The following is an 18,057-nucleotide window of genomic DNA, read 5'->3' on the forward strand; positions in this document are numbered from 1 at the left end:
TCTTTAACTAAACTAAAGTATCATCCGTCTAAAGAACCTGCGAAATCATCTACGTTACGCAACAAACCTAAAGTTTTATCAACCGAACATCTCTCTGAAAAAGCTGTTCATGTGAATTCCCCACATTTTTAGACAAATGTTATGCTGGGAACGTTACTACTCCCTCGCTCCCCCTCTGACTCACTGCGCATCTCTCCTCGATAAGAACAAGACTGATGAGTTGATGCTTCAAATATTGGAGATTTACATATCTATCTACCACTACATCGCAAGAAGACACAAACACACAGTCGTTCTCCCTTCCTTTATAGTTAATTTACCAATAAAACCACCAAGTTTTGCTGCCTCCAACGAAATTTGGAATCCGTAGGTTTCTTGGTACATGCAAAATGCGAGAGTTGCCCGGATTGGGTCGTCCGTCTCAGGCGGAGAGATGCCCATTTTACTAGAAATACATAAGTACATACGCTCGTTCTCTCGTCGTCCCCTACAAGAAGTTTCAGTAAAAGCTTTGTAAAAATTTCATCTGGGCTCATTTTCTCATCCTCCTGCTTTTCCTCGCGATCTCGTGCTTCTCTGCTGCTGGGCACAATTTTTCCGTGCCGTGTGTTCTACTCTCCAAGTAAGAATTGCGAGAGAGTGAGTTTGGCAGTTTTCAGAGACCAAGAAAGCAGTTGGTTGGTGTTGGTTGGAGAGAGTCCTCGTCGTAGTGAGAGAGCACCGACCGAGTCTCGTTTCTTCGGTATTTAGCAAATCCGAATCCACCGAACTTGTGGACGTTCAGCGTGTGAAAGAAATCTCTTTAACTGCTCGGGTTTAACTTTTCTATTACTAAATGCACATGCATAATAATAAGCAAGGCAAGTGTGTGGTTGTTGTACGTACGTCGTCCCTCTCCTGCTCTTTCTTGCCCAATATGCTTCTTCATAAGACAATACGAACGAATGCAAATAACAATAGTTTCACACGTATTCCATAGACCGATAAATACCCTGCACGAAACGCCAAACCAACCAATAGTCACGTCGTGTATACTGTTCTAACAGCAAGTGTGAAAAGTCGGTTCGTGCAAAAATCAGTGAAAATACGAGTGCATTAAGCTACTTATTAGGATTTTACGGTGCATTCTTCTTCACGTAAGAAATCGTAAACAATGGGTGATCAACATAATTAAATTTGGAAAATAATATCATTTTAAAACTAATTTAAAAATCGTTTGAATAATAAATACACAATGCCAATCAGAGTAATAATACGGCAAAGGATAATTTAATAAAACGGCCCATATTAAAAATGCAGTGAGTGAAAGCAAGCAAAAAGTAGGATTTTCTACCAATATCTTTTTCTCATTCCATTTCCAATTTGTACAACTTTTTGGGTTCGTGACTGTTGTATGACTGATAATTATTCGGTGTTGCGTGCAAGTTTCGTTTGTTATTCATTGAACAAATTAGTGGGCTTTTTGTTCATGATTTGTGAAATTAACTTTCACTTTACTGACCAAACACTATTGATACCAGAAACTTTCTACTCAATGTTTGGTCAATAATTATAAATCGGACTCATCACTCATCATTATCAAGGTGTCAATCAGACACATGTATAAAACTGGTATTTATTAGTTTATTAATAACATTGAACGACTTGGGGTCATTGTCAACAAACGCGTGAATTGATCCAGATTATTATTCTACGGTGTTAAAGATATCATGAAAAATCAAATAATTTCCAGAAAAGATAATTGGTAATTGGTAATTCAACTTAAAATCTTTTATCATAACCGTGTTTTTCATTATCTCAAATTTTTCAGCCCAACCAAAATGTGATCGCATAACTGCAACACAATTACATGCGGAATCTCAAAGGAAGATTTTTGAAATAATTTCGACATTATTAATATAACTCCAACCAGCCAGAATCAACTGAAGAAAAAACTGAGCTTCATTTTTTTTCGTAAGTTTATTTTTATGACGCTTCTTATTACATAATAATAATAATAATAGCATTCTGGGCATGTACTACATGTTCATCATCACCATTTGCATAATACGTTATGCGCGAGTGTTTTTTTTTGTGGCCGTGTCGAAATGTGGAACATTTTACTCACTCGCTCGCTGTAAAATATTCCAGTTTCCGGAGTAAAACGGGCTAAGGGAATTAATAATTTAGAGAGAAAGCTGCACCGAATTGCCAGGCCACCCAAAATACAGTCATTCAACCATCACCACTACTGACTGACACAGATTTGAAAAAGCTGTTAAATACAGATAACTATTTACCATTCCTCCACCACCACTGCCACCATTATCTTGAAGAACACCGACCACCGCTATTAGTTAGACGGGTACAATTACTATCACAATTACTAGTACTGTTTGCCCCAAGTAGAAACAATGGCACTGTTACATGGCAGCCTCATAGGAGACGTATTCAGAGGACTTATTATAGCTTTTTTGGCAAGACTTGTCTAAACAAAACCTAGTGATAAATTTCCTTTTCCTACTCTCGAGCAGATCGAGGGAATCTGAATCTAGGAAATAAATATATGTATGTATGTAGCAAGTACACAAAATAAACCCATAATAAGTTTCCTTTATATACATATTAACGAACGTCTTCAACTTGTGCGTGCCAGAAAATCAAGCAAATCCAGTCCCAACTCCGGAATGACTTATAATAAACATAAACCGTAAACACCTTTTATTAGACGTGTATGTGCCCCTCTGTATTTTTATTTATTGCCAAAGACAAGAATTTAATTTATGGATTGGGCCAAAAAAACATGTTACAAGGTAGGAATCATCATTGTTTCTGTTTTTCTCTGCAAGAATTTAACAAAGTAAAATTTCACAAGGAGGACGTTCACAAAGGAGTGGAAAGATTTATCACGTCTTTTCAATCGAGTCATGTCATGTATTTCATGTTAAATATGCCGTAACATAATAATACGTTGAAACAAGTGCACGTAAAAAGGACAGTCGTATTCAGCAGCATGAGAAATGACAGGAGCCGACACTTCTGTGGCGTGTTTTTTTCCGATACTGAACGCTGTGTCGCAGTAAAAGCGACGATTGTATGGTAATATTTCTTGGCATGGGAAGTCAAAAGTTGGCATTAATGGAAAAACATGTGTATATGTGCTTCCCCCGAAGGCAGGCGAGCATTCATACATAGATTTAAAAGAGATCAGTTTCAAATCCCTGTATTCTCACCTACATTCAAACTTGACAGAGAGTCAGAGACCCAGGTTAAAGTTCGTTATCTCATATTTCTCCTCGTTGAAAGTAATGCATACTTTGCTAAGTGGCAGAAAACAGTAAAATAGTTTATAAAGTACGAGTTTAACTGCTTTAAAGGGCATGTTTTACTACTTTATGAACTTTTAATAACCCGGTGTTACATAATCGTCACCCAACGGTGTGCATATGTGACTTCACCGAACAGTGATAATGTATTCACCTAATGGTGATAAAATTAAGTAAGACCAGCCAGTGACCATTTGTCACCATGTGGTGAAAAACACCATAGTCGCATGCACACCGTACGGTGACGATTTAACACCGGATTTCTAACAGTATGTTATCCGAACCGTTTCGGTTTTACACGGGTAGCATAAATTTAACATTACGTATTCTTGTATCCATCTAATTTGGTACGCACTCAGCATGCCTAACATATTTGTTTGTTGTCTGTATATGACAAATATCACGTCAGAAACGAAAGCAAATTCCACCACCCACCTCTCTTCCCTGATTTCCTGGGAGCATTGAAAATCCAATGAATAAGTTTATACCCCGAAATCCATATCGGTATTGACATCAGCGACTTTTATTCAAAGAACAGGAAGCGACTCGATCAATGTCATTCATTTTGAGTGAAGCAGAATAGATTTGAATTTGAGTGTGGGTGGTGGTGATCCTCAAAGGAGATAGAATAATGCACACACCATCCATCCAAACATCCAAACAGCTCGAGGAGAAAGTTTGCCGGGATCATTGTTGAAAATAAACTTTGGCGTAGGCAGGCTGAACATTTATGTATGTACATATTTCTTACTCATCTTTGTTCTCATTCGCGGAATCCCTATTAAAGGAAGCGATTGATTATGTATAAGCAATTTTAACGGGGTGGTGTCAGCTTTAAATGGGTCGTGTTTTGTGCAAATGAATGCACATATTGACATAATAAATTCCTCTTGATGAAACACGACGTGAAGTCCATTAGCGGAAAGATAGCTATCTATTTAAAAATTCAGACACCTGTCTTCTTAATACGAACAAGGGGAAGTTCCCAATAAATAATTTATGATACAGCATCACCTCCTTTAAGGAAATACCTTTCCTAAATTAGAACCAAGTCAGTAAATATTTTCACACAAAATGTGACGAAACCACCAATGTTGAATAATAAATCAGATAAGATTAATAGCGTGTGTTTGCTTAATTTTGGGCAGTAGTGGAGGCGTATAAGTAATTTATGCAAATATAATTAGCATGGCTACCATTTCTTGTCGGTGGTGCCTTATTATTTTGCTCGAACGACTCTCAACAACTTTGTTGGACTGTCATTTCTGCAGAGTTGTCAACTTTCCACATTCATCAAAACTTTCTCCCTATTGTTACAGTAGCTGCTTTGTTAGCGGGCTTCGTGGCCTAATAAGCACGTAACAATGCAAACTATTCTTCTGTCGTCGTATTTTGTATAAGTTCGATGAATGGTATTATTAGCATTGTGTATGGAGAAGATGACAGCAATCTCTGAATGGGGCGACGATGGCGGAATTGTGTGTCGATGAGAGCTAAAATCCTCCTGGTGCAGACTTGCGAATGTCATCATCCCACAAAACCCTGTGCAAATTGATGATCATCCTTTAGAGTTATTAGGATAGGAATATCTACATATGTATTTTCCCCCGTGCCCTCCGAGGTTAGCCGCATAATCCTCCGTGCGCTTAGCTGGGCACGAGGAGATGATGATGAATTTATTTTGCCCTCCACCGGAACCAAACTATTCATCAACCAACATCCTTCAACTTTTCCCAAGCAAAATAAACAAACTCCTCGTTTTGACAGAAACATACAAAACTCAATTAGTTAGAGAAGCAAACCGTCAAATGTGTGATGATTTTAGAGATAAGGCTTCTCCTTGTTCGTTCAACGTGTTCTTGTTCTGGACAGAAATCGGATAGTTTGATAGTTTTCGCTGCTTTCCCAATGATGGGAGGAAAATGTAGTGCTACGAGTCATCTATGTAGGACAACAAGACAGCGAGGACTGACGCGGGCGGCGACTCTTCTGACGTTGACATTGACATCACTTTGCAGTCTGACATGGAATTACATTACAGTTTATTTAGCGTTGGCTGGTCATGAAATGGAACCAGTTACCGATTAACGGCGGAACTGTGTATTTAGCGACTTTATACTGTTCAGCGATATCATTGCATCAAGAATGAGAGACATACTGGCGAGTCTGTAAAAGTTGTTTGTTTTCGGGTTGACGAACAAATAGCAAACAACATGGCAGCAAACATTGCATTTCTTTCTTCGGTTTCGTCTGCATTGCTAAAACTGGACAAATATTCTTGTTTCTGACGATTAACAGGAGTGAAACTGATGTGATTGATTTTAGTGACGGAAATAGTGTTTTCGACTGACGTTCTTGGTGCTTTCTCTGAATTTTTGGATCTAGTTGACGGATCATCCAGTTCAAATCTGCTCATATGGACCTAATCCCTGGCCATTTTGACCGGATCAATTTCCCAGAAATGACTAAGAGATAAGCAAATAAACGAGCACCCATCCATTTATGCGAGCTTATCTCGGTGTGAATTTTGTGCATGTGTTCACCTGTTCCGTCCTGATGAGACGGAATAATGAAAATGTAGAGAAATTTCCTGTCTGCCCAGTGCCAGCAGGCTTTCGTGGTTGGTGGTGAAAGCGAAGGAGAAAAGAGATAAAAAAACGTCGATCAACTCAACAACCCCGCCGGCTCAGGTTTACGTATTTTACTTACAAGACACGGGGAAAGATTTTTCACTCTTTCACGTTGACATGCACAGCCTGACTGACTGGCTGAATGAGAAAAGACTAAGTGCCAACCTGTAGAGCGACCAAGTTTTTCTCCTCTCGAGTTCCTTTTATCTAGATTGCATACGTCTAAAAGTAACAGGTTTTTCATGACATCAACTCCTTCATGGCATGCAAATGCTTACCTTCAGATGCATCATTTCCTGGTAGGACAGATCACACTGAATCCCTATCGGTTTAAAAGAGCTAAGTACGTGAAAGGGTATCTCCGTTTGACGAAGCCTGAACTTCTTGGAAGCCGGGGCTTTAGATATTACCTCGAATCATTCTTATTTATGAAATTCCAACCACGACAAACACTGCTGTGTGTGGATCGATACTTGAATTTCATCCTAAACGTAGGCACATCTCACCATCAACGATTCAATTAGCCAAATTACTTACATACTGAGAAGAAAGCCAGTCTAGAAACTAGGACGTTTTAATTCTTAGAAAATTCAGAGAAGGGTAAAAGTCAACATCACATTACATCACAAATCTGATTTACTCTGATTGTCAACCATAATGTCATAACGAGAAAAGAAGTGCCATCTGCCATAAACACGTCTTTTATAAAATCCCTGACTTTCAGAGCGTGAAATTTTTACTGCGAGGTTTTCAAAGTTTCTGAGAAAGTCGGAGATCCTAACAAACAACATAATCTGCCATCACCACCACGACCACGACCACACTGTAAAAAGTACCGCGCAAGTCACGTAAAAGTCATACGCCTAGAACATAAAGATAAGACATAAGAATAAGAAAAATGTGAGGCTGGACTCTCTGACCTTTCGAAAAGAGAAAGTAAAATCCTTACTGACTTTTTCAACCCACACAAAATACTTTGCACCTTAAGTGTAAATGAAAGGAAACGCAATTGGAGGAGACATGCCTATCACTTTCGCCATACTTTGACCCCTTCCGATATTATCGTGGAGAAAGCATTCGTTGTAAAAGTGGAGATACGACTGGCATTATTATTTGAACACATATTCACTTGTATATACGCGCAGGTTGAAGAATTTTTCATGCAATATTTCCCAACATTCGTACATAATACATGACATGACATTTCGAGGAGGAAAGGAAGAAAGTAAATCTTGAAGAGATAAAGATTTTATTTAGCTTTCATGTTATGTTTCAGGTGCTACTTAAGTGAATCAAGCTGTTGGTTCTCATACAGAAAAGTTAAGCTCGTCGTCTTATGGTGTGCACACGGCAGAAAGAAACAAGGCTTTCCTGTCGCACACAAGAACGGCTACATCTGTCCAGAGAGAGGAATGACACTTTGTACAACTTCACTTTGTACAACTTCACTTGTCTGGCTGAAGATAAATCTCACTTTTCTTGGGTTTGAGAAATGTGTATGTTCAAAGTTTGGATTAAGCGAGAGCTGCTATTGGACGGGGGTTATTAGTCATTTTGCTTTGTCATTCGCAAATTTTTCTCTACTGCAGCTCCAGAGAGAAAGTGCAAAATTAGCATCATCATATTAAAATTGAAAATTTTAATTTTCGAATGTAAATTTCGAAGTTATTGTAGTTTCAATCTATTTATTTATGCATGATAAGCGGATCCCTCTAAAGCACATAGTCTACTTCATATAATGAGATCTGTGGTTTACTAAACTGCATATTGCAGCAATGTTCAAGGTATAAAGATTACACACATCGTAAGATTAATTATTTACAGAAGAGCGAAAAGGCAGGCATACTTTATATGGCTGAATACACGCTGTCAGTACATTTTACTGTTCCAATCTCAACTTTGCAACTCTTTTAACCCGTCTAAAAAAGCAACATGCCAACCTAACAAACTACGTATGCAACCTACCACTATTACAAATACTCGTGGCTGGAGATCATGAAAAGCGTGTGGAGAAAGTCGTTGGGTAGCATCGATCCTCTCCTTTGGACAGATAGACTCCCAACAGCCTGCATTGTTCAACAGTTTCAGAAGAGAATTATAAGTGGCTCCGTCATAAAGTGTGGATTCAGGGGATAGGTCAGAAATTACGGCAAAAAAACTTCGAATTAGTCACCCCATTAGAAATGATGTGCAATCCCAATGAACAAGTATTATCGGAGAAAGAAAGTTGCCGTTCACCCAAACTGCTGGTGACCCTTAATTCTCCTTATACTTAATAACCATATATCCATCCACCACACTCTTCACCCGCTGCTTTGTAACACTTAACCTTATACGATACCCGGGTATATCCTCCTCATCCTCCATCCATCCAGCATCAACTACTACTCTAAACCTATCCCAGACGCTCTGTTGAGCTGGAGTGGCTGGAGAAATGTTCCAGTTGCGCTGCGTACTTTCACTCGCTCCGAGTCGTTCTTTCTTCCACTAGTGGTGGTGGTGGTGGACTGGTATACTTTCACATTTCTGCTATAGTAAGTAGTAGGTCCTCCACCATCTTGTCAGGCCCAAATTTGCTACACTGACATAGAGCAGCAACACATACGAGTTTTCTAAGCACCTGACTACTCGCCTATGTGTTTGCTTTAGATATTACATTCCTACGTGATTCACATTATTTCGTGGGGTCTGGTTCGTTCCACGAAGGGTTGCTCATTCTCTGCTCCTTTTACCGCAGTACAACTGCAACCTCAACTACTCGTACATACATACGGCGACTATCTACACACATTCTCTCTTCCCCTCGCACACACATACACAACTTTCTCCTGCTCATATAAAATCCAATCTTGCAACGACCCACCAAACTATCAAATTCGCCATGACTGCTGCTGCTGCTTCCTCCTCTCCTCGCCGTTGATCTGACCCACGGAACTGTGTCACACACGAGTAGACGGGCAGCGAGTGGTGGCGAAGAGGAGATTATACTTGGCAAACAAGGATAAGTCCAATTGTAGCCCGGTCGTATAAGCGCAACCCTTTTCAGAAGAAGCGATTAGGGAGGTTGTTGGGTGAACGCAGTGTATTCATGTAGTCGAAGAATAGAGTGTCGCAAGTGGTGGTGGGAGGATACCTACACACGGACTCCCTCGCTTATCAAGTATATACTGGTTATTTAAGTTATTCTTGTGTAGTCGCCAAGTAGTGAAACGACAAAATTGTTAATTTCCGAGTGGAAAATAACATAACGACATAAAATGCACGGAATCGGGGCGCATTCGGCGGTGGCGATTAAGCGCCAGAGGCGCCGAAGGGAACAGGCGGCTAAAAAGAGGGGTCGGCGACCACCGATTACCGACGCACAGCGACAACAGCAAGATATGTCGAACAAGGTAAATTTTTAAGAGTTTATTCAGAGTATTGGACCATCATTTAATTCATGGGTTGACTTTCACTCAGAATTTTTAATGGGGTAATTTAGTAAAAACAAACAAACTGTGATTAATGATGGTCTGGTATTTCCTTACTTTCTCAATCGTCGTCAATTCTGACCATGTTGTTTTACCATCTCGACCAGGTCATGGGCACAATAACAATGTCACACGTCGGCGTAATCTTCTTAACCGTCGGACTGTTCTTAATGCTCGCAGCCATCATTACTAATGAAACCAATCAAGCCGAAATTGCAGAACTAATCGGAACTGGTATTATTTGCCTCGTCATCGGTCTCTTCCTTGTCATCCTCAATCGGTTCTACGGTCAGAAGGAGGAAGAAGAACTACAAAATTATGTGGAGACGCGTCTCGGGCGATCCAGGTCTGGTCAAAGGTGGGCAGAGTTATTTTTCCCCATTAAATAATTTACAATGTATGAATTTTTAAGCTCACTGTACATAAATTTGCAAATTACCATTTTCCAGGTTATACCACGAGACTGACTCTTACCCAGAAAACCTGGATGACAACACTCTCAGCAAAACACCCTCCATGGACTCTGGGATGAGCAACGATGCTCCGAAATCAAAGAAGGACAAGAAGCAGAAAAAGAACAAGGACAACATGTCCGGCCCAAGTCAAAGTTCTGGGCATGGGAGTCACCATCACCAACCACCGCAAACAACCACAGTAAACATCATTAACGAACATAATCACTCCTACCAGCACAACAAGAGTCCAAATCCTGGAGGGAGAGGGGGTGAAATCTCCGCCGGCGGCGTCACTCTCGACAGACTTGACGAAGAGACGGAAAATCTCCGCAGGCAAAATTCTCACGGTGGCGACGATCCAGCCGGATTGGGTCGAAGTGGTAACTTGTACCGCGTCTACAATGCGACAACCGCGTAGACCCTGAAGATGAAGATACGTGTGTATATTTGAAATATTAAGGGTTTTGTAAATGTCGTACATGACCAACCAGTGATTAAATGTGCCCCAAAAACGACCCTTGATGATGTTCAACTGTGCGCCCAAACTTTTCTCTCCTTTTTTCAAGCCATATTCTCTCCACGTATGGTATCAAAGTGTTAAAATCTTGTACTCGTACTAAAATCTTTATCTCCCATACGAAACCGACCTGGGCTGCTCTTTTGTGGTTGTTCGACCATACTCACTTCCTCCATCCAGAACTTAAATGGTTTTCTAACCACGAAAAAAGAACCGGAAGAGGAGTGTCCCGTCTAAAATACGACTTTTTGCATATTGCTACCATGCAACTGGGTCAATCTGATATATCACACGTCAACTACATACTGCCCCAACTTTTCATCATCATTCATGGATGTGCTCATTGCGTGATTTCTCTTCATGATATCCTCAGATTAAATGGATATGACAGAACACGACAGCACCAAGCAGCAGCCGTGTACATATAATAACGCCATACTTTCACCAATTTCTACCCACTGTTGCTGCTCTACTTGAAGAAATGAAATGAAATGACAATGTGAGTGGTGGTCGTGTCGTCGTGTCACGTCGAGCTCGGAGGAGGAGGAAATTGTGTTACTTTTATATTATAGTCTTTTTTCGCAAATTGTTCACAGTTAGGTTACCTACTCTTGTCGTGCAAAGTACGAATGTGGATAAAATTATATGTATTGTACGTGAGTAGGTGTGACCCCATGCATTGCCCCCTCCTCACACATATTTAGACCCATTTTATACGTACATACTTTCACCCCATAATTCAACGCTGTGAGGAAGCATATAATCATCACAAGGTCCTTTCAATTTAACTCAAGTACTGTTTTATAAGCGTGGAAAATTGGTGGTGCTTGTGCAGTGAAAGTAAATATGCACTTTCACCCGATCGAAAATTTGACATTTATGTGTAATCATGTAGAATACCATCTACGATCTACTCCACCTCTCTCAAACCCTTTGTTTCCCTTGTACAACAATATCCTTTAAAAGACACCTGTGAATTTAGGCCTATATTCTATCACGTAACCATAAATAACAACTACTACAACATACTATACCTCCATTTCGGTATGTACTGTAATTTAAATTTAACGCAAATCGTTCCGGGACCACGTAATCCAATCAACTATTAGTTATTTCCCTCAGAAGATAAACCTACTTCAAGTTCACGGCATAATTAAAGTCTAATTAACCATTAACCGACGACATTCAGCTGTGCCAGATTTATTTAAGCGTAATACGAGTGTAACACGCGAGGCTTATATTATTATAATGTATAAATCCTAATTAGCATTTCCTTATGGTTCAAATTCATGTCGGAGTGGCTGGTTTATAATTTGCAAGGGGTTTAATCATTGTTATTTGCGAGGCTTTCGTAACAACGGCAATATTTTTTGTACACGCCGCACGACTAGATACGAGTGAAAGCAGGAAAGAGAAAGTTTGTCCGACACCGATTTATACGTATTAGGCAAAAAAGCGTTCAGGCAATCTCTGCTTTCTCGTTTATATTGATTATCGCTTTATTATACACCTACATACATACCACCGCAAAACACTGTTAAAGATATACAGGAACTTTATTTTTTGCGGTTTTTTTTTGCACTTCTCTTCTCTGGGAGTCAATGTGTTTTGCAAATTTTATGAGTTGTTCTTTCCGTCTCTTTGCCTTTCTCCTCTCCTGCCATGACCATATGTACGTATGAATAATATGTTTTTTATACGCTCGTGTGCTTTTTATTCTGATTATCTCTAGCCACCCAGGTTCATAAAGCGCATCAATTATTCAGCTGTCTTTCAGAAATCGCTCTGAAGCAAGTTCAGAGTTCTTGCTACCATAAGTATATCTGCATGTGTACGTTGTACTTGTACGTACTACTTATTCGAGAAGTACATAAAAACAGAGCAAACAACTTTCTCTTGTAATGTTCATCGATTTGTCGAGTTGAGCAAACTTTAATTTTTTCATCCGTGTATATTTAATAACGAGTTTACAGTCCTCTAATGATAGAAAAATACATATGTATGTACGTATTTCATTTTTCCACCCTTCCAATATTTTCACATGGAAAAAAGTGTATCATCAAAATTGAGACGGCTAAAAATCTCTCGTTATATAAGTAATGTCAACCTTTATTGTATGTACCGTTTTTTATTTGCATTTATGATTCGTTATATAAGTGAGACATGTAAGTTTATGGTGTAATGATAACCACCCAACTTGATGTACACGTATAACAACGTGTACACACATATTGTGATCCAATCCAAAAAACCTGCAACATTAACCAAAAACGACTTATCCTTCTTGGCACGAAAATGCACTCCACTTCTGATCCATGTTCTTCCTACTTTGCCTAAGGTGAAATTAATTAATTAATTTATCGCACTGAATGTAACGATACACATGAAAATAGCGGAATGACGCCAATTAACACATTCGACGGTTTCATGTCTGCAGATTGGCGTTCATTGTGTGTTGTTCGTATTACTGCACACACCAAATACATGCATTGTACTTAAGTAGATGGGTAGGTATCTAAAAAATATATGTGAATGCCAAATTCTTCAAGCACCACGGATTAGGTATATGCATCCATAAGTATAAGATCACCTCAGTCACTAACTAACTAATTTAAGCCAAGCCTTGAGCCTAGACATCCACGTTCTTAACAAAGAAAAGAAATGCTAATCCTCATTTTCCTTCGTCCAAGCATTTAACTGAAAGAGATTTATTTTCAGCACGGCACACACTCCATTGTGTACGTTTTTACTAAGCTACTTAAATGTCGATCACATTTTGCTAACGTATTTATTACTACGATACAAAACTATATACCGCTGTGACATATGTTAAGCTGACTACAGCACCAAAATGACAGAATTGTGGGAATAGGTATAAATGTCTGAATAATGTATAAAAAAGCAGTGAAAGTAACATAATTATTATTCTGCCGGCTGTGATTAACTATGAATTTTGCCAGTTTCCTCTCTTGCTTCATGGGCTTAATCACTTTCATTTCATATGCACATGATACGTAACTATTTAACGTAAAATTTACTGTTGTGAAAGAGATAATCAAAAACCTGCTTTAATGTGAGATTAGTATTAACTGATTTCTATGCCAGGAAAAAATAATTAATTAATTTTTAAGTAACCAGACAAGTTGAAACTTTTGCTCCTCTCCGCCTTAATACCTCTTATTAATCAATTACATAACTACTTAATTAAACCAGTGTGAAAATTATGTCAACGTTTACGTTTACTCAAGAATGATTTTTTGGTACGATAAAAAATCATGTATGTATGATTTTTGTGTTAAATTAAGAACTTTGCGCGTATGTATGAAAGAACGTTACTAATCGCGAGATTAAACAAATTATTCTATTGTAATTTCGCTGTTGTTTCGCTACTTTGCTTAAGAAATTACGTATTCCTGGCGAATGATTAAACCTACTGGAACGCATTTGTGATCACATTATCACTCTTTAGATGTAAAGTAAAAGTAATATCTCTCATGATCAATTATATTATTTAATTATAAATATTTACTAATTATTGCAACTATTCACTAAACTCAACAAATCTACATATACATAAATTATGTATAAATTATGTATATAACTTTCACCGTGCACGTTACTAACAATTATTTACTAGCATTGAGTAAGTTGTCCAATAAATTATGTATAGCTCACAAAATACATGAAACACATATATACAAAAATCAATTATGCAAAACACTATTATAACGTGTAAGGTTACTATAATCAAACTGCTTATCTATCTATCTATGATGAATCAATTAGGCTTAATCATTATGCCCCATATGCGTATATGTATCTACATAAATATAAACAAAATCCTACAATTACCTTTTAATTAATGTACATAATTTAGAAAACTGTACTTAAGATCTTTTCTATATTCTGATGTACAACTTATTTATCAACTGATCTCTCAAAGAATAAAAAAATACATCTCGCTAATACAAATGAGCAGGACTTTCTCCACTTATTTTCACCTTCATATTGCCAAATTCGTGCTAAATTGTGTCCACAGATATGGGAAATATGTAAATTTTTACTGAAATGCTTTCTTTTCCACAGGAAACTCATTGTCAAGATGATTGGAGCCATGTAAGATTTAAGATATTCTCAGGAAGGATTTCATAATGACTATGAAAACTAAAATGCGTCTTTAATTTGTAAATCTAGGCCAGCCATCGCGGTGCGAGGAAAGGGAAAGACGGACGGTTCGATTGGTTTTATGAGTCGACCGCACAAACTTTCCCTGCACTTTCGACCCCCGCTGACCAACCATCAAGTGACGCCCACTCCATCCCCCGTCAACTCGCCCCCAGGAGGATATAGCAGCCAGAGGGAAAAGGCACACCACCGTTTCGCCAGAAATTTTCTTAGTAAACGGTGCATTTTCCAGTTGAGCGTGTTGGTGAGTAGCATTTTCTGCATATGAACAACAAGCTGGTGGAGAAAGTATGTATGTGTGTTTATAAATACTTACTACGCAAAATTAAACATGCAGGCACCACTGGTGGGAGCTATTCTTCTATTCATCGGACTAATTCAACTCACCCCGGGAGCTGAAGCTAACCCATATGGCGTTCCACTCATCATCGCTGGTAAATGGGCTGGACTAGCTGACAAATTCTAATAAAATTTGCTTTGACATCACATCACCCTGCATGCATACTTCTTCGTGCATATTATGCATTTTACCATATTTATTTGTTGTCCTCCATTTCAGGCTCCGCAGCCCTCCTCCTTGGCATATTTGTAATCCTAATGCGCGTCTATTTCACCTGGGAACTCAACAGACTTAACATGAGGCGGGACGTACCTCAAATTAAAGTCAACGAGCCCTCCGTGACTGATCAGGACGTTGAGAAAATTATTGGCTCTCTTCCAGCCGCATCAAACGACTCAGCCACCAACGTCAACGGTGCAGGCGTTGGGCGGAAAAGTAGTGTCGTCACGTGTCTCGGCAACAATGTGACGACATCAATAGCCACCGAGGACAAGAAATCCTCGTCCTCCCCCAACAATAAGAATTCGAGCACTCTCCCCTCCCCAAAAGCACCACCTCGATCAAAGTCGAAGGATAAGGATCGAGACCGGGACAAAGATAACAGCAAGCCGGAAGAATCAGCAAAGCTTTTACAGGACAGCGTTGGTAGTGAGACAAAGGGAAAGGACGGCTGTGGTGGTGGGCAGCAGGACAAGAAAGCGTAGAGGATTACGTACTTAAATACTTACTCTTGCACAATGCTCCTTTTATAGTATGTAACATCAAAGGAATGTCGGCTTGTGCATAAAATAGGGAACAGCAGCACAAGCACAATGCCACCGCAAAACCTGGTTCGGACTTAACACAGTTTTTAAAGTATCGGAAGAATGATAGACTTATTGACCAGGATTATCTTACGATTAGCACAACGGACAGACTTGAATTGCACCACTGTTATAAATGTCACACAACAAGTATTCATAGCACCATATCCACAAAGCAGTAAATCCACCATACAATTATCTATATTTTTTGTTATTGTTACCACTTTCACTCTACCACTTTCACCACCAGTCACTCTCACCTTTCAGGATACGACTTGTTACCTTCGCCTTGAATCTTTCACATCTATGTATCTACTTACCATCCATTTACTCACTACCTCTTTAATAAATGTTCACCCTTTTTATCCCTGTTTGCAGCTTTAGATTCGTTTGTAGCTATCATGGAAATGTGCAAAATGTTTTGTCCTTGTAATTAAACTGACTGATATAAACGAGGTTACATACGAGATATGTACTTATATATGGAGACCGACGAACTTTTGCTATTTGAGAGTTAACTTTTCAAAATTTAGCAGCAGGATTTATAATAAAGCCATAAAACGCCATTTGTTAATAACTACGTGCTGAATACGCTGATTATAAACTCGTGAAAAAAACTCTTTAAAAATACACTGCTACCTTGCTGCATGTGACTGTACAAATTCTTCGAACCATTTTATTGTGGGCTTTTATTCTACCAATCTATTAAAAATCTGTATTACTAAATAAACAACTGTGAAAAATTAATACTGCATTTACCAAAAAGTTTATAAGTATTAAAAAATAATTCAAATTAAACAGCTTACTTTGAAATGTACCTTAAAATGAAAATGGAATGCATTTTACCATTAGTTTAAGTAAGTACACATACATAAATGTTTAAATAATGCACGAAAATTCCTTAATAAAAGACAAGACGTGTTATGCATTAATTTTATGTAAATAAGTAAAAAAAAATATGCGAATGCCTCTCTCAGATAAAAAAGAATATGTATGACGCTGAAGAAACAAAAACACAAATTCACTTTCACTCCTCACCACAAAAATAAATACATAAATATGTAAATATTATGCACCACCGAGATACAACATAATAGGACCAGGACCACTACCTCTTTTTCCACACATGTTTCTCATAATTAAATTATATTATTAAATGCTATCCTCATTAAGTTAAATAGTTGTCCTCTCTTGTTGACGATTTAAATATGCTATGTACACAACTCACCCAGCACACATTATCCATTCATTCAATGTAATTAATTAATTAATTAATATGTAATTAATTAATGATTGTGTGCTAATTCTGCAGAAAAATCTTCATTGTAAAAATTAATGTTTGTTGAGAGTGAATCCTATTTAATTTGCTCCTCGCATGACGATGAATGAGTAGATGATTCTATTTTCCATTTTACATTTTGTCGTTGCATCACTTTTTTTGTAATATTTGCACCGGAGATGAATTCCACTTTATCAATATCAATGTCGAGTCTTTCACTTTGGGAAGGCGTTTCTTTTACTGTTTGCAAACAAAGTTTGATCATATAAGCAAAAGTCCCGATATGTTCCTGTGATGATGGGTAAGAAGAAATCATGCAGTCTAGTCACACAAATGTATCTGAGAGCTGTTGTTACTTACATTAAAAAAATTTATGATGAAAGAATTAATTTTTGTACATGATTTGTCTATATATTTAAGTTTAGTTTAAATTAATAATGTAAAAAATACAATTGGAAAAAATGCCAAATCGTTCGCACTTTCGAAAAAATGCTATGCGCTTTAAAAAATATTGTCAGTGAGAAATATTTAAAATTGACATTAGCTTAAAATTTGGTTTAGATGGAATCTCTGCACTTTCAAATTTTATTTATTTATATTTATAAATTCTATGTACGAGCTTCGTCTTCTTGTACATTTCATTGTAATAAAGTTTATATTATTATACTTGCAGAAAATTGTGAATGCAACCTGGTTGCATAAACTTTGTAATTGTTTATTCATGTACTTGATTGAATATTGTGTATGGTATGCAGTAATGTTGCAATACTTTTGCAAGATTTTGATCACCTTAACATTGGTGGTTTTAAAGTAGCTAAATAATTTTAATGTTTCAAAAGAAAATTGTGTTTTGCAAAAATTATTAGAAATATTTAGTTAAGATTTACTGCAAAAAAAATAATATTAGAATGTGAGTGAATTTATAAAATACAGAAAAATTATTGTCGCGTCGTTCTTGTATGTAAGTTTAATGCGCTGATACATATTTAATAACATTATTTATGCAATGATATACAGATACACATTATGCGAAATTTACGGAATGAATAAAGAGAAAACTGGATTTTCTGAAG

General features: G+C 37.9%; 2 protein-coding genes across 2 annotated transcripts; both read left to right on the top strand.

Annotated features, from left to right (window-relative positions):
- The first annotated feature begins 403 nt into the window (after positions 1-403).
- Positions 404-18,056, top strand: LOC110849356. The gene is made up of 6 exons (XM_022096763.2): positions 404-1,744; positions 1,811-1,953; positions 14,464-14,493; positions 14,572-14,806; positions 14,900-14,996; positions 15,122-18,056. The coding sequence occupies exons 3-6, from the start codon at positions 14,480-14,482 to the stop codon at positions 15,604-15,606; spliced, it is 831 nt and encodes a 276-aa protein (XP_021952455.2). The 5' UTR covers positions 404-1,744; positions 1,811-1,953; positions 14,464-14,479; the 3' UTR covers positions 15,607-18,056.
- LOC110849138 lies at positions 8,356-14,212 on the top strand. Its single transcript, XM_035851542.1, has 3 exons — positions 8,356-9,327; positions 9,513-9,763; positions 9,855-14,212. The coding sequence occupies exons 1-3, from the start codon at positions 9,193-9,195 to the stop codon at positions 10,276-10,278; spliced, it is 810 nt and encodes a 269-aa protein (XP_035707435.1). The 5' UTR covers positions 8,356-9,192; the 3' UTR covers positions 10,279-14,212.
- Position 18,057: the final 1 nt, after the last annotated feature.

This window comes from Folsomia candida, unplaced genomic scaffold (genome assembly GCF_002217175.1).
Source record: "Folsomia candida strain VU population unplaced genomic scaffold, ASM221717v1 Fcan01_Sc004, whole genome shotgun sequence".
NCBI classification, from domain to species: Eukaryota; Metazoa; Arthropoda; class Collembola; order Entomobryomorpha; family Isotomidae; genus Folsomia; species Folsomia candida.

Coding starts and splice junctions, on each gene's coding strand:
- LOC110849138 (XM_035851542.1), top strand. CDS start 9,193: ATGCACGGAATCGGGGCGCATTCGGCGGTGGCGATTAAGCGCCAGAGG. Junction 9,328..9,512: donor AGCAAGATATGTCGAACAAG/GTAAATTTTTAA, acceptor CATCTCGACCAG/GTCATGGGCACAATAACAAT. Junction 9,764..9,854: donor CGATCCAGGTCTGGTCAAAG/GTGGGCAGAGTT, acceptor ACCATTTTCCAG/GTTATACCACGAGACTGACT.
- LOC110849356 (XM_022096763.2), top strand. Junction 14,807..14,899: donor TTTTCCAGTTGAGCGTGTTG/GTGAGTAGCATT, acceptor TTAAACATGCAG/GCACCACTGGTGGGAGCTAT. Junction 14,997..15,121: donor CGTTCCACTCATCATCGCTG/GTAAATGGGCTG, acceptor CCTCCATTTCAG/GCTCCGCAGCCCTCCTCCTT.